Source organism: Lissotriton helveticus, chromosome 4_2 (genome assembly GCF_964261635.1).
Source record: "Lissotriton helveticus chromosome 4_2, aLisHel1.1, whole genome shotgun sequence".
NCBI classification, from domain to species: Eukaryota; Metazoa; Chordata; class Amphibia; order Caudata; family Salamandridae; genus Lissotriton; species Lissotriton helveticus.
Window position 1 is genome coordinate 14266122 of NC_136064.1, and position 17941 is coordinate 14284062.

Sequence of the window (17941 nt, forward strand, 5' to 3'; positions counted from 1 at the left end):
CTTGCACAGTGCCTGTGCGTCAGAGTCTGCATGCACAGCACCTGTGTCACCTTGAGTGTGTTAGTGTCACCCTGCACAGCGCCTGTGCGTCAGAGCCTGCATGCATAGCACCTGTCACCTTGCAGTGTTAGTGTCACCCTGCACAGTGCCTGTGCGTCAGAGTCTGCATGCACAGCACCTGTGTCACCTTGCAGTGTTAGTGTCACCCTGCAGAGTGCCTGTGCGTCAGTCTGCATGCACAGCACCTGTGTCATCTTGCAGCGTGTTAGTGTCACCCTGCAATGCGCCTGTGCGTCAGAGCCTCCATGCACAGCACTTGTCACTTGCAGCGTGTTAGTGTCACCCTGCACAGTGCATGTGCTTCAGAGCCTGCATGCACAGCACCTGTGTCACCTTGCTCAATGCCTGTGCGTCAGAGCCTGCATGCACAGCACCTGTGTCGCCTTGCAGTGTGTTAGTGTCACCCTTCACAGTGCATGTGCGTCCGAGCCTGCATGCACAGCACCTGTGTCACCTTGCACAATGCCTGTGCGTCAGAGCCTGCATGTATAGCACCTTGCACAGTGCCTGTGCGTCAGAGCCTGCATGCATAGCATCTGTGTCACCTTGCACAGTGCCTGTGCGTTAGAGCCTGCATGCATAGCACCTATGTCACCCTGCACAGTGCCTGTGCGTCAGAGCCTGTCACCTTGCAGTGTGTTAGTGTCACCCTGCACAGCGCCTGTGCGTCAGAGCCTGCATGCACAGCACTTGTGTCACCTTGCATAGTGCCTGTGCGTCAGAGCCTGCATGCACAGCGCCTGTGTCACCTTGCAGTGTGTTAGTGTCACCCTGCCCAGCGCCTGTATCGCCTGCAGCGCGCTCGCAGCGCTGGTCCTCGTCACACCGCACTGCAGCGTGGTGTCAGTGCGGGTGACCCCCGGAGTTCTTCCCTGCACAGGTGACGGCCGCGCCCCCTCCACCGCTGGCCCCGTCCCCCGCAGGCTGCGCTGCCCGGCGCGGGCGGCAGGGGGCAGCAGGCCCGGGCCGCACTAGGCCGCAGCGCCGTTGCTAGGAGACGGCGGAGCGGGCGGCGGCGGTGGCTGTGAGGGCTGCGCCGAGGATGCTGCGGCCCGGCGGCGCTGCGGCGGCGGTGGCGGCTTCATGAGGCCGGCGGCAGCAGGCTCGGAGCGGCGGCGGCGGCGCTGCGCGGCCCCGGCCTCCTCCTCGGGCTCCCGGGAGGCGCTCCGCGGCCGGGCGCCTCCTCCCCCTGCCTCCCGCTGATGGTGTTGGAGCTGGCGGTGCCGGCCAGCGCGGGCCCCCTGCTGCAGCGCGCCCTGCCGCACGTCCAGCGCCTCTTCCGCGTGCGGGTCCGGCTGCTGCTGCGCCGGGCCCAGGAGCCGCCGGCCGGGGGCGGGGGGCCTCCGGAGCAGGGCGGGGGATGCTGCTGCTGGGCGGTGCTGGAGCATGGCGACCGGCAGGACTGCGAGAGAGCCCAGGTGAGTGGACCCCGCGCCCGCCGAGCTGTCACTCGACCCCCGGCCGCCAGCACTCGGCGGGCCCTGGGCCTGAGGAATGCGGCGCACAGGTGCCCGGCCCCCACAGCCCCTCACTGAGTCGTGACAGCTGCTGTGTCTCCCCCCTACACATCACCGGGATTGACACGAATCACACGAATTCTCTCTCTGTGCTTCAGTTCCATTTCTTTCTGGCCTTTATTTCCCCCACCCATATCTTCCTCCACCATTTCCTTATTATATGCCACCATGTCCTTGAAAACCTTCATTTTCTTATATCTCACATTGCTCTATCCCATACCGCTATATTTTCTTCACCATGTATTTTTCTTTCCTTTAACTTATTCTCCATTTCCTTATATCCCCATTATCTGTACACCTCTTACCATTTCGTCATTCTTTGTTCTCACATACCCTTTCTTTCCTGTGCCGTACAAATATTTCTACATAAACATTACCCAATTCTTGTATATCTTTTGCCTAAACTCCCCATTCTCTCCTCTCGTGTTATTCCCCATGTCCTGTTCCATCACTCTTCTGTTGTGTACCCCATCCCTCTAAAAGACCCCACTGCAATATAGCTCACATATTTCTCTGTATTTCCACTCTACAGGGTGCCTTTCCTCCATGTATGCTGAACCCACACGTTTCCTATCTCGCTCCTCTCTCTTCCATATCCCCAGTTCCTCTTCACATCATTAATTTTTATTTCCTAAGTACCGATTATCCAAGATCACGGTTCTCAAATCCTACCCAGTTTACTTTAGTTTGCCTTGCTCGCTGTATGCAAACTTTATCACTCCACTTCTTTACATATGACTATGTACACCATTCTTATGTAGTTTGTATTCACCTGTATGACACATTCATCTAGCTCTCCCATTCCCCTATATCTTATTCTATATTTCTCAATTTGAGTATCACCTCTCAGTTTCTACCTGTACAACATGCATTACCTTTCACTATCTCTGTTATTAGGAATAATATCCAGAATCTCTTAATCAAATTCATAATGCGCTGCTGGCTCTAAGTAGTTGAAGGGGCGGGCCCTCAACATGTCCAAGATCAGTGGTCTCTCTAAACCCCTTTAAAATCATTTGAGTCTCCTGAACAAACTGCGCCTTTCAGAAATCCAAAAATCTGTTTTCAAAAGTAAGATTCCACACTCGTGCCCTGTAATACGTGGCTTTGTTCAAGCCATGCTTTCTGCCCCTTTACACATTTTAGATAAATGATTGATTGCATGCAGAGTAAAATTTCTCATTCACATGACCTAAAAACCTGTATCCAGACTGAGATCCTGTTCATCACAATTATTTATGATCCTCTCCTCTCACAAATATATTGTTCCAGCTGTGCCTTTCCTTTTCATTTGTACCTTGTTTTGTGCCCTTAATTTGTGTCATTCCTTTATTTATCCTCCATGAACACGTCAGGGTTTTCTGATCGTGGGTCCAGCACTTATTCTTCTCAGGACCGTTTGATGTTTTATTTTGCTTACACTTAAGTTTCTTTATCGTTCTGCAACTATATCACTACGTCCCTCCACCTGCTCCCTCATGGTGAAATGTAAGTTGTTTTTGTACTGGGCAACGATAGGTCATGTATTAATGCATTACTTTAATTCTGAATTGACAGACTGTGCTCGTTGGGCTTTTCCCTGTTACATAGTTCACCTGTATTTGAATTCTGCATGTCTGGTATCCAATCTATACAGTTAAAACACAAGTTCTGAAATGCTAAATTAGAACAAATTACAAATAATCGATGCTGTATCTTTACTCCGTCACTCCCAAAACACCTGGCTACCTTATAGTTATATAAAAACTTGAAAAACTATTTTTTTTTAAATTCATGTATTTCTCTAAAAGAAATTGTAGCCAATGTGATTGGTTTAGCACAGACAGTCACCATATTACTTTTCTTGCACCTCTTCCATGATCACATCATTGAAATTTGGGTAATAAACATCAACATTCACACTTCTCAAAACCGTGCATAATTTCTGAGAAGACCTTCATTGGAAACGGCATTTAAGTGTTGGGAAAACAGGTAGGTTTTTGGTCCAAATCCTCACTACTGCACAGGTGGTTGTATTATTTACATGCTTCTCTTCCTGTGTTGAACACTTCTTATTATTACATTTGCGAACAACCACTCGGGCATATTTAATACCCATCCATATAATTCTGTCTATTCTGCCCTCTTTCTGTGTTCATCATTTTTTAGTATTGTAGTTGTGAACATCGACTTAGAAATGTTTATCACTTTAGTATCTAACTTCTGTCTATTTGAAGCTAAAGGTACCTCACAGGACCCTATTTTCAGGACTGAAATTTGTACAGGTGTGGCACAGTGGGCACATGGTGTGGCACGTGTTATTCGGATACCTAGATACTCACCACATCCCCATTTCAACATAATCCTTGGTCACTGTAGGGGCAAGGACCTTGCAGTTCAGCATATCTAAGGAACACTATTTCAGATGGTCCGTTTTCATTGATCATTGTGTTAGGAATATCAACTATCTCAAAAACCCCATAAACAATTTATCAGTACAGGTCTACCCTGTCTCCCCACCTGAAGCACTTCCATCTTTCTGACCAAAGTATCTGAAGACAATTAGTGCATTCCAACCCCTGTTCTACACTTTAATAGTCATTGTCCTTGCAAATGCATATCCCTTATGAAATAGTTTGTTTTTACCTTCCCATGCAGGGCATAAGTGTTGTACCTCTTTGCTATAGTGTCTTCGACCCTGGTTAGTCATATCCATTATGTAGGGAGGATTTGGCGTAACGACCAGAGCTGCCGACTTTGAAACTAGCGAACCATATGTGAGTTTCTGCATTGGCTCATTATCATGTGATTCTGTGTGAATCACTTAATCTCCCTGTGCCTACAAAAAATGAACATGTCCTTGTGTAATGTTACTGGTGCTCATGTAAAGTGCTCTAATACCTTCGGGTCAAGCTCGCATTATATAAAAAAACTGCAAAAAAAGAAAAATTATGTTGGCTGAATTGGGTGATATCCACGTGGTTGCTATCAAAGTTAATCAACAACAGACACAAGTGAAGACCTGTCTCTCTCGACTTCCTAATATCATAAAGAAAGGATCCGTCGGGACAGCCTTGATCCTATTTATTCATAGAGGATAAAACCGGCACACCCAAAGCCTTTAAACTTGGCATCATCATATATGGAGTATGTCTTGTGGGAAACCATACCCCATTTAAAGGTGAACAAGCCTATTGGAGCCCATCATTTTGAACTAGACCAGTGCATGGTACCATCTGTAAATTATTTATGTTGTGCTTACATTGTTGGATTCTAGTATGTTCCTCCTGCTCAATTTATTTTCTTTGCAGCAATGTTTCCCATCTCGTTAGGTGAGGCATAGGCTCTGGGGTTTGTATAGACGTTCTTATTCTGTATATACTAGAGATCTCCCCTTTCATGCATGGCGAATGTTGGTTTAGCGTCTCGGAGGGGAATAGGTCTCTCGTGACCTTTACCTTAACACCTGTGTTGAAACTTAGTGCCTCAGTTGACAAAAGTTTATCTCTCAGTTAGAACATTAAGTGAGATGCAAAAAGTGAGGTGACTGTAAAAGGGATGTGGCCTGTATCATTAGGAATGTGGCTTATACTTCTTAACTACATTTCTGGGAATCCCACAGCGTGCCTTCCTACTGGTATTTTGCTTCCTCCCTAAGCTTTGTTTATTGCATTTTGATAAACAACAGAACAACTGCCAGACACCTAAATCCAGCCAAGGCTATTGACATTGTCAATAGTTGTTAGCTGTTTAAGATGCATGAGTAAAACTAATGATTTTGTTGTAAGCAATCTTGAAAATGTTTAAATTCTGAAATTTGTTGAGACTGTGAATTAAACATTATTGGGGTCTGTGGAAGGAGTAGTGGTCTTCAGTCTCGATCATTTGTTATGTTCCTTCTATGTTACACTTGTGCCCTCCATATGAGATGTAAAACTTCATCTCTTTCCTCATCAAAACCATTTTTTTTACTCCCTTCTGAATGCTGTTCCTCGCATTCCTTCACTTCGCCACCTGACCCAAACACCCAGTGCACTCACTCACCTGAGAACTGTATTTTCTTTTATTTCGCCTTGTCAATATTTTGACACCTGTGTACCTCTTTCCCACACAGTTGCACAGAATCGTATTTGCAGCTGGATTAGGTTTGTGACCACTATTCTGTAAATGTGAAGAAATCTGAAATTGGAGGCTAAAAATTAAGTTAGTATCCTCAAATTCGTGGGAGTAGTGAAAAGGCATTAAACAGAATATAGTATGGACAATCAATGGCTAAATTTGAATTTAGAAAACTCCAAACTTCCCATAGAAATAAACTCTTAAAAAAAAATTGTTTATTAAATTACATATTTAATCCGTTATGTATTTGTTTGATGACTGCTTGTTTTGGTATTTTCTGTGTATTGTTTTGCATTTCAAATAGTCAAAAAGGTTTATGCCAGGGTTTCTGGCTTCAGTAATGATTCAATGGTGGTCCTCAGTTTTCAATAAGGATTCAGTGGTGGTCCTTGGGTTCCCAGTAATGATTAAGTGGGGTCCGCAGAATTCAAAAGGTTAAGAACCACTGTGTTAGAGTAATATGCTAAAGGAAAAAAATATAGAAACACAACGTTTTGTAAATAGATACAATTCTTAGGGAAAACGTGAAATCCAAACAGCAACTAAATCACAGAATCTAATACGTCTGTGCCTGGTTTTTAAATCATTACATGGGAAGGGACCATGTTCTCTCCAAAATATATTGGAGCCTTATATCCCGACACGCCAGCTCAGATCCAGCACGCTTATACTACTCTGCCCGAAATTTATTAATCCAACTAGATTTGTTGGCTGATCTTTTTCATTTTTGGCCCCCTAATACTGGAACCAGCTACCTTTGTTCCTTCACTCCTGCCCAAACCTAATCCTTTTAAGAAACTCTTCAAAACTTTGTTATTTGATCTTTAATCTTTTTATGGAATTATAATCTGCTTTTGACTGCTCCGGCGCTGAAAGATAATCTCGGGGATGATTCATGTGCTAACAAATATCAAATCAATGAAATGGATTACCTAAAAGGTTTTTTTACATAATTGTTCAGAAATCGATCAGTGTTATTTTCCAGCTCTGTTAGACATGCATATAGAGCCTGATAGGAACTTGTTTCAATTCCCAATTTTAATTACTACTGGGTCTGGAACCTGAAGAGACGTGGTCCGCTTAAAGGCCTGCTCTTAGTCAACATTTCTCCCTTCATAAGCTGATGTAAATTAAAATTGATAATGTAGAGTAGTAAAATGGGTCAGGAATGCTGTTAACCCCTACCTGACCTGACCTTAAGTATATATGTCCATCTTCAATCCAGTGACTGGGATTCACTAAAAAGAGGTGAGCCTATGCCCTCTAGGTATCCACAGTGTTCTAAGTGGACACTGAGCTACTGCTTTCAAGGTTCCTTGGAAGCTAAGTCTATCTGCCCTCCACTACATTTTAGGTGGGTAGCCTAGCAGGCCAGCCATCCTCTGTTCTGAGGAAGCAGTAAACATTTATTGGAAATCCCGGCTTTATGCCCTCCAGAAAGAAACTGTGCTCTTTGGAAAGCTAAGTAAAACCTCCTTTGGATCATGACTATAAGTGTCTCTAAATAACGTGTTAGACTAAACGCGATATTTATTTTAACCACCTCTGTTCTTCATATCCACAAGATGAACATGTCTCCAGTTCTTTAAGCCAGCCTCAAGATCTCTAAATAGCTCTACGAAGGTAGCCTTTTGCAGTGACTTTGAATTGCTCGTTGCAATGGCACTTGGATACCAGCCAGATCCCCATTTTAACATACTTCTTGGAGAGGGAAGAGTTAAATACCAGGCATTTCAGCTTATCTAACAAACACTCCCTCTGGTAGGCTGACTTCTCACCGCTTTTTCTCACTCTGCCTCCACACTCTGTCCTCATCCCTCTATACACCCTCATTGGTCCTTGTCCCCTGTATCGCGCTCTGTCGCTAGCCAGCTAGGTTTGTACTTTAGAAATACCAAAACATAAAAAACGACATACATATTGACCATGAAGCTTGTGTCATCCGAGGACAGTAGGTGATTTAATGGCCATTCTTGTCACTTGCTTGTGCTCAGAAATCTCTTTGAGAACACCTACCCCCATTAGTCAAAATATTAAACGTGCAATTTGCACTGTTGACTTTGACCATTTTACAGATTTTCTATTTTTGCCTACCACTCATCCTAATCAGAAAAAAAGTTGACCACTCATGCCTGTCGAAAACTTTTTTCGTCATTTAGTGAGAGTATCGCTACAAGCCTACCCCTCATCCCACTTGGTAAGCCAAGGAGTACTCTCTGCGTACTATCACCTGAAGAGATCCAGTTTCATTTGTTTCTGTAATGTCTGAAAAATTTACTCCAGCTCGCCCCTTGTATCTATACAATAGTGTGCCCAAGTTCATTCTAAATTTCTGTGTATGAAACTCATTTCCACTGGATAATTCACAATAAATATACATCTATAAATTACATATGAAATATTACATAACCCATTTTAAAACCATGTGTATTTAATAGCAACCTGATTTTCCATAATGACACCGATATAATTTCCCCAAATATACTGTAATCTGTTGCACATGAACGTTTTAAAGTTCTATAAAAACAATGTAACTTTTTAAAAGAAAAAGAATACAGAAGTGGCTTACTAACTTATTTCCAATAGGCACTGCTTGGCATTATAATAAATAACTGATTATATTGCAAAATAAGTGAGACTAGAACATTTCCACGCAGAGCTTTCTGTCATCATAATAAATGAGACTTTCGAATATTGTTCTTCCCCTCTACCCCGCTACTTGAACCGTAAACGAATACTAAGGGGGGCCCCAACATCCGGATAGCACTGGCAGAAACAAGCTATTGAAAGATTTATAGGGCTGGGGCTGGCGAAGACCAGTAAGGCCATCTCAGAAGAACAATAGTTAGAAATCCAAAGATTTTTTAATTTGTGCATATCATGATTTGTACAATCATACGTGGGCCTTGAAGCAAAAATGTCTCTCATACTGTAATTGGGCGTCCATAGCTCCCAGGCCACCGTGGCTTCCATGCACTTGGAAGTTCCAACTGAAGGAAGACTGGAAGCAGACAGGTGGTCCCATGGACAGGGTCTCCTGTTTTAGTCTTCAAGCTCACTTCGGCTGGCGCACTGGCATAGAATAGAAAAACTTTTCTCATCTTCCTGCATCAGAAATGGAGAAAGTCTCCGAAATCGGAACTACTCCGAAGTTATGGCCCTATTTATGCAATTTTTTAAAATATAAAATCTGCAGTTCGGGCTAGACTGTACCCATGAGGCACAGGGTCAGACTGATTTGCATATGGCCATGTCTGAACTGGGGTGGCAGAGTGGGCTAAAGAACGGTGATGGATTAAACCCAAATCTGTTGACTGGGTGTGAGTGTTTGATTGGTTCAGATGCTCCGTCCATCACCAACCCCTTTTGTACCGCTTTGTTCGCCATAAGTTGGCAGGGTATGCTCAGACGTGAGTGCCTTGCTCACTTTGCCACTGGATTCAAGCACCCCTGGCTGAAGACGGCTGAAATGCCAGAAACCGGTTCTAGGAAGCTTGTTTCCGGTCCAGGGAAGGCGTGGCTTGGCAGTTCGCGCTGGACTGTTCCCATGAGGCACAGGTTCAGACTGATTTGCATATGGCCATGTCTGAACTGGGGTGGCAGAGTGGGCTAAAGAACGGTGATGGATTAAACCCAGATCTGTTGACTGGGTGTGAGTGTTTGATTGGTTCAGATGCTCCTTCCATCACCAAGCCCTTTTGTACCGCTTTGTTCGTCATAAGTTGGCAGGGTATGCTCAGACGTGAGAGCCTTGCTCACTTTGCCACTGGATTCAAGCACCCCTGGCTGAAGACGGCTGAAATGCCAGAAACCGGTCCTAGGAAGATTGTTTCCGGTCCAGGGAAGGCATGGCTTGGCAGTTCGGGCTGGACTGTTCCAATAAGGCACAGGGTCAGACTGATTTGCATATGGCCATGTCTGAACTGGGGTGGCAGAGTGGGCTAAAGAACGGTGATGGATTAAACCCAGATCTGTTGACTGGGTGTGAGTGTTTGATCCGTCCATCACCCACCCCTTTTGTACCATATTGGTAAAATGTCTGCAATAATTTTAAACAGTTTTTAAACTAACCTTCGCCTCCCGTGGTCATAAAGTGACCTCACCAGACGTTGGGATGGTTGGTTTCCAGTGGTGCCCTAAATTCCACAGGCTACTTCTCTTGAATTACCACATAGCGAGGTATTTGCTTCGGAGCACAAGCTCTGCTGGTCTTTGTTATGGGATTGATAAGTCAACAGAGGAAATCATACATGCTTGTCCTGGGAAGTCCATGGCTTCTCTGGTCCTTCTGACGACAAAGGATTCACAGAATGGCCAATTGCAGATTAATGGCCCATCATTGATAAGGATTTTAAATTAATTTGTATTATTTTCAAAACATAAACAACGTACGTCATCCATAATGAACAGAATGTGGACAGCTGATGAATTGCCCCCGACTCCCCCTGAATTTTTAAGCACATAAGTACATCAGATAATAGTGTATAAATATTAATGTCCTTCTGATTCAGCCCCTAAAATTCTTAATGTATAGCAGTCATATGTTTGTCTTATTTTCCTTCATCTATTGTGTAAATCATCTGGTTCTGGCATTATCGAGCGAATACGATATCCCTACCTAGCAATGTCTTCCTTTGCCTTTGGGTCAGTACTCACCTTCACTGCCTGTATCTCTTCTACTGATACAGTGTGTATATAACTAAAAACAATCCTAATAAAGAGAAGGGTGACTGCAAAAAGAAACCTGTCGATATATTTCAGTATAAAGTTCTGTTCTTTTTAATACGTTTTCAAGTTAAAAACAAACATAATATACAAATTACATCAAATTAACACATAAAAACCAATTTAAACACAATACATAAAATATTATAACATAATGTTGAAAACAAAGGGGCAAAAAGTAGCAATCAATACTTTCATCAAGTTAACACCCAAAAATTAATTTACACAAAATTCATAAAATATCACATAACATTAAAATGAGGGACAGAAAGTGGCAATCAATACTTTCGACGCGCGTTTCGGCGTTTCAGAAAAACGCCTTCCTCAGGAGCCACAAATATATCTGGAAAATATAATACATAAACATACAAACACTGATATATATATTAAAAAAGTCTCTTACAGTTAAAAATAGGGCATCATATAAAATGGACAAAATCACAACAATCTATTTAAGCAGCACACCTTCCTTAATAGCTACAGCACAGTAATATATGCTATTCAAGTTACAAAGCTAATGGTACTATATTTGAGCAGTTGTTAATTCATCATCTTTAAAAATGGATAAGGGTCAGTTGGAATTAGCCATCCAAAATAATGCAGTATATTCAAAGATACCAAATATTAAGGGTGCAGACCCCAGACATATAGTCATCGAATAATCATGACCCCCATTATAAATAATACAGGGTGTCATGGGCAAATGTGTAGTACAAAGTGGACAGTACTTACTTCTAAAACTTTTCTTTCTTTACAGTGGCTAGTTTCCACTCCTAATTCCTTCGCAATCGATCAATAGCTGTTGCAAAGGACCTGACACTAAGTTACTACGGATAAAAAAGGACATATATAAGGTATCTTCGATGCCGATATAGATCTATATTACAACTTAATCACATGATGACAAACGTGGTATAATTGGCTCACCTAGAAGATCGAATCGCTGCCTATGATTAGTGGTTAGCTGGTTCTAGGCGTAACCGATGCAATCCACACGACCACCTGTGTAGTTCAAAATGTGGCTTCGTTTCATAAGAGATCATTTAGCATCTATAAAATGAACCGAAATTAAACTCTAATTACTTATATAATTGCGTATAGACGAATGACGTATCAACCCTTATCACCATCATGTATTGACTTAAATGATTCTAGACGTAGTCCCCTCGTTGCGGATAAGAAAAGGGGGGGGGGGAAAGCTCAATTCTCTCGTCCTATAGCTTGAATCGACCTTGTATCGTTTTAAAACGTATATATGTTCCCCCAAACAGAAACAAATACCCACATGTATTAAAAAAATGTAAATCTATGAACTGTAAAGTCATTTGCTCGTCGTAATCTAGTCTTTAGGATTGTTAGTCGACACTCCATTATGGAAGAACATAACTTGTATGTCTACGCTTACCTCTAGATAAAAACAGAGATCAGATGATCTGCGTGGTTCAATTAGAATCAACAAGTTCCCTTTCATACATTGCCTCACGTCTGGCCTCTAATGTGAGACCGAAGAAGGGCCAAGAAAAAGGGAAAAAAGGGGAAAATTAATAATTCTTACAAGGTAGTTAAAAACATCTATTATAGTAACGAAAACTTCCTCAGCAGATAATACAAGATTTCTCGTTTAGAAATAGGCGTAACTTACATGTATCTCTAATATATAGCAAATAGACCAGATAGCCGAATAGATTCTAATCGTGTCCGTGAGAAATTCAATCGTCAGGGTCCGGGCATTAATTAGCCGGTCCTTTCCTTCACTCCGCGTGGTTCTATGTTACAAAGACAAACAGAGTGTTTGTAGTTAAAAACACAATGTTCGATACGGTTCAAGCAGCATCTCTTCTACTGATACCCATTCAAGGACATCATTACACCATCTGTCTCCCAGTCTGTAACCAGTGTATAGCAAATTGAAGTCTGACTAGTAATTAGCACAACAACAGAAACTTGCTTTTCGTTTCGCTCCTCTTTGATTTACACAATCCCAGCAGGCAAAGATCAACTCTTGGCTCAACCAGTCTGTCTTTCACCCCTTACATTGTCTGTACCACTTCTTCTCAGTAATTCTTAATAAATGGGCACCACCACGTGACGACATATGAAATCTGCATCTTCCCCATTGCACCTGGGGGATGCAGCCGCATGGGACACGCTTCATGGGAATCATCAAGCGCAATGCTTCCCAACCTCTTGACTCCTGAGGAGCCCCACTGAGTCATTACTGGAGGCTGGGGAACCCCCAAAAATTTGTATGATAGCGGTCTGTGGGAGACCATTCAAACACATGGGCCAAGGAAGAATCACACCCTTTGTCTTTGGTTGAGGTCAAGGCGCACAAATTCCAAAATATGTGGGTAGTCTATAGTAGTTCCAGGGGTCCGGTTTGAAAATGTGATGAATGAACTGTAAAAGAGTAAATGCAAAACTCGATTTTTCTCTGATGACAGGCCATCCACTGTTGCCTTCTCCAGCACCCAGTGGTGCTGCTCACTCCAAAATTCTGGGGTCTCGGAGTGCAGCCTTTCTGGTTCTCGCTTCAGCACAAGGACAGCAGGGTCTGGCAGGAATCTGCTGGAAGTGGAGGTTTGAATGCAGAAATGCACTGCCTAATGTTCACATGTAAGCTTGAAAAGGAGAAAAAAAAGTGATGTGCCCAGCCGAGCCCCACAGTCAGACCGTGCTAGGGTCCACCAAGGGACAGATTTTTCTTTTTAGGTCTCGCCTGAGCCAGCAAGCATGCGCTGCTCTGCGAGGCTTCTAGTTAGGACTTTAAAATCGGACCACACGCTTGTGCATGTGCTTTTCATTTTCATCACCCGCTATTGGCCTTTGCGTGCGTCTTTCTAAGAAAGACAGCACGCAATTGGCCAAAGGCCGTTGCATGTCCCGCCTTCTCTCCCCCTGGCCTAGGGAGCTCGGGAGCGAGCAGCAGCGCGGCTGTGTGCCATCTGTTTTTAGGGCGAGCTGATGTTGCATTCATGCGAAGCATGAATGCATCAGCTCGCCAACTTATGCTGCCCGTATTTAGGAGAGTGGACAGCTACCAGACGCGCGCTTTGACGAGGTCGGATTTCACCTCGGGAGCGAGCGTCTAAGCTGCGCTTGCGCAGACTAACTCGCTTCCCTCGCACGCATTAACGGCACAGATACAGCCATCCCCCACCCAACCCCGCTCACCGGGCACAAGCAGGGCTTCCATCACGGGGGGGGGGGCTGGCACCGTCAAAGTGCCCCGACGCCCCCCCCCCGGCTCCTCTCGTCCTGTCCCTCCGTGTCAGACCAGACTCCGCAGCCCGCTCCGTTGTTTCTCCGCCCCTTCAGTGCGTGTCACGCCTCTCCTTTCTCCCGGCCGGAAATCCCTTTTGCGTGTCAGGCCTCGTTTTCGGAACTGAACTGCAATGCCGAGAGCTTGTTACTTTCATGACTTTTCTTTTACTAATTGCTGCGCGTCTTCCGTTTCCACCGAGAACACGCCAATGATACCAACAAAGAGCTGGTCACAACTTCGTACTTCTGTACACTTTAACAACTGTACTTTGAGGTAAGCGCCGATAGCATGATTCAACTCCTGGTGTTTCTCACTCTGTGGGTCCAGTACTGCCTTCATACATCTTCGATATATTACCTGAATCGGTACTAAGTCACTCTTGGCACCTCGCACTGTGGAACATTGCTCAGACTCGCATGTGCCACGTTTGCGATCATATATTGAGCAAAAACACGTTTTAGATGTTTATTTTCATTCACTACCTCATTGTTTCCTTTAGGACGAACCTGGCATGTTTGCACATTGTATTTCCCCACTCGTCCTTACACCACATTTTTTCACATGAACTCGCCATTTTTCATCACAGTGAGACGCGTTCCTTAGCAATTTTGAGCACATCGGTGTGTTAAAAGCGCGGCCTCGCTTCAAGGACACCGCCCTCAGTTTCTTTATTTTTTTTTTTAACTTTAACCCTGAGCGCGGCGCCCGCTTCAAGGACACCGTGCTCAGTGTTAAAGTTAAAAAAATAGAAGCTGAGAGTGGTGTCCTTGAAGCGGCGCTGTGCTTAGTTTTACACTTAAACATGCATTTGCAATGCAATAGGTCTCGCATTTACACAAGTTAAGCTATTGGCATTGTAAATTACATTGCCTTTTATTTATAAAAGGCATTGTCATTTACAATGCCAATAGCTTAAACTCGTGTAAATGCGAGACCTATTGCATTGCAAATGCTTGTTAATTATTGGCGGTGGCGCGCAGTGTGCCAGATGGAGGGCAGGCTGCATTCCAGTCTCAGATTACTTGTTATATTGTATTTTATAACACTTGTTTGTGGTTTTTACGCCTTGTACATAACAGGCGTTGCTATCACCCAATTTAATTATAGTCAGTTTACCAGCCTCAGCAGGATGGAAGGTTAAATAGGCTCTGCTCGTTTCAGGCTTGGACCTGCATAGCACTGCACATCTCAGGGTTTAACTCACTGAGCCGTCCTTCTGGATCGGTTTCCACTCACTGCGGGTCCTAAGGACACAGTCTCTCCATGGCCACCACGTCTATCCTACCTCCAGGACAGGACCGCTCCCATTTCGACTTCCTATCTATGAGAGCTCTCCAGTACCTGAAAGATGGCTCGGTGAGTTATGGCCTCTCAGCTGACATCTGTTAACCTTCAGACTACAAAATCAAATCGTTTTCTGGCCATGTTAGCCTTTCATCCTCCAGAGGTCCTTAAGTCCAAGAGCACAGTACTAAAGCATGGAGTAGTGTGGAAAATTTTATGACAGCGTTCCCTTTATTTAATGAAGTCCACTGAGCCACCATTAGTTCTTGGGTCACAGGTGGTGGTGATTCATGGACTACTGGATCCATTCCAGGAATCTACGCTCGACTCGTGGGTACAGGTGAGAATCCCGGTGCAGCTATTCAGGCATTCATCCTTGCGAGGTTGACAAACCCAGTATTCAAATTTTACTGAGTTTAGTGTCACTCAACAACTTTCTCAGAGCCCAAGGGATGAAGGTGCACTATAAAAACTATGTGTGTATTAAGTGTGTGGAAAATTAAAGTGCAGCCACAGTGTTACCTCATACTGTATCACCACCAGATTTGTACTGCTCAGAATGCAGACGTTTTCTCTGCGTCCCTATATTGTTTTAGTACACAACAGGTGCAATAAACCACGTCACTCATAGAGGGTTTGCCCCTAAATTAATTGACCCTAGTTACGTGTAACCCGGTCTTTCCAAACCCTGCAACATCTACTGTTTATACTAGGATCAGAATTACAAATGTTGGGGTAATTCGTAATTACCACATACCTCGTAATTTTCCCCAAATTAAATTTCACTTTACCAGAGGAAAATACCCAATACAAAGCGGCGCCCTCTCTCCGAGTACCCACGTTTTGTTTACTGTCATTTGTCCCTGCTCTGTACGAATGTCAGTGTTGCTAACCTCGTTTTGGATTTTACTTTTTTAGCGGTCAGTGTCTCCTTGTCCCATTTGATTATGTTTTTTTGATGTACAGTGACTGCTTCTGTCTGGTTGCTCATTTGTCTGGCTTGGGGCGATTTTGAATATACGTTTGTCTCCATGCCTGGAGTCCGACTTAATCTGCTCGATTCTGTGCCTCGCTCTCAAGGTAATGTCCAAAGTGTTCCCGACCCTATCCCAGTGTCTATATATCTTGATGCCCATGCATCTATCTCACCTAACCCCGCTGTTGGTCCATTTCTAATATTGTTGCCTTAAATTGCACACATCTGCTTGAAGCCAGATGCTTGGCATAGCAAAAGGTCTCGGCCTTTGGGGCCTTATAAGTGTTTAGTTATCCAGTACAATATCCTTCGTGCAACAACATCAACATCATCTGTTGCATGGCTAAACACTTATAAGGTCCCAAAGGCGAGACCTATTGGCTATGCCAATGCTTGTTTCTTTTGTAGCTGAACTCTCCCAGTGAGGATAGGCTTCAACTACTCCCATGCGTCATCAAAGACTCCCATCTCATCGCGGACACATTAGGAGGGTGTCGTCTCTACATGTATTTAGACTGAAGGGCGGAATGTTCAAGAACTTCTTGATGAGGATGGAGGTTGGAAGATCAGGTGGTGTTTGAGCGACCTTTGCTGGAGATTGATTTCCCAGCATTTCTTGGTGACCTTACGATGTTTCATCCAGTCACCTGTCGGCCAAGAGAGGAGTGGCTTCACCATTTCATACCTGGAAAACCTCCGCCGGGTCCCCCTGATCTTGGCTCTGAAGTACTGTGTGCTTTGAACCATTGCATGAGTTGGAAGTCTGCGCACAAGGGGGTTGCGTCTCTGGAGTAACTGGGACAGTTTAGCTATGCATTTTTTCACGATCCGCATCCCTCCACCAGAGCCATGCCCACTTCCACAATACTCCTCTATGGTAATTCCTCAGATTAGCTTTGCCCACATACGTGTCATAGTAAAACTGTAACATAGCACTGCATGGGGAAGTAGGCCTCCACTTTGTGCAATTACCTTCTAGTTTCCATTCGTAGATTGGAGATCTGCAGTTGAGAAAAGAAGTGAAAACGTACCTCTTCTTCATGGCTGTCCAAGAAAGATTCCTTTTTTACACATTTTTCATGTTTCATAAAATGAGTATACACGAGAAAGAATTAACAACATAAGCAGAAACATTCCTACCTGCTTAGTGCCGATATTTATGTTAACTGTGCGATCTAGAAGCAGCAGTAACAAAGATCTAGACACTATAATTTATATTATACTGAAAGACAAAGTGGATAAACTGATTGCCTGTTTAGCCAGGGACTTCTTTCTGCACGGTGGAGTACAAGCTGTCCCAGGGTTAGCTTTCTCCTGCTGTTTGTATGGTTACTCCTCAAACTACGTCCATACTGGGTCCTACACATCTCCTTTTCTTTCAGTGTTTTTCATTGTCGTCGCGTTATATGTGCCCACTAAATGACGCATTCTACACATAAGTATGTAATTCTGGACAAGCGGAGTGAGCACTTGTAAATAGGTGGGATTCTAAGTTCATGAATAGATGTGTAACCTACCTAAAAAAAATCGATCTCTTCTTACTGCATTTATGCATCCATTCCATGTAAGTTGTAATGACCACCTGGTGACAGTCTTCAAGTGTGCCTTGTATGGTTTAGGGGCAATACTCCTTGCCTTATAGATAGCTAGAATCCAATGGCTTTACCCCAGTGGACTTAATCTGTGGAGCATACCATGTTTTTTTTTTACTCCCCAGGCAGAGGACAAAGCAGGGTGGACTAGGGTGTTCTCAGTGTGCACCTCCCAGCTGAGGGTGGTGACTGCCTCCCTCGCTGTGGTTTGGGGAGACTGATGGTAGGTGGTACCGGATTTCCAATCCATGGATACTGGCCTTTTTGCATGAACTCATTGTTGAAAATCTGTTAATTTCTGTATAGCTTGAGTAGTTCACTTCTCCCAGCTGGTCTGTGCTTTGCACATGTGTACACGCATGTTTTGGACTTCTGATATTGGGTTCATGATGTCATCTGCATCACAAGGTTGGTGTTCCCTCCC

General features: G+C 44.0%; 1 protein-coding gene across 1 annotated transcript in view; it reads left to right on the top strand.

The window, feature by feature from the left end:
* The first annotated feature begins 1064 nt into the window (after nucleotides 1–1064).
* The window catches only part of ZC3H12B (zinc finger CCCH-type containing 12B), a 373174-nt gene continuing 356297 nt past the window's right edge, over nucleotides 1065–17941 (top strand). Inside the window, exon 1 of the mRNA XM_078640118.1 lies at nucleotides 1065–1478. Within this exon, the coding sequence (XP_078496244.1) occupies nucleotides 1263–1478 (216 nt within the window). The 5' untranslated portion in view covers nucleotides 1065–1262. The remainder of the gene's footprint in view (nucleotides 1479–17941) is intronic.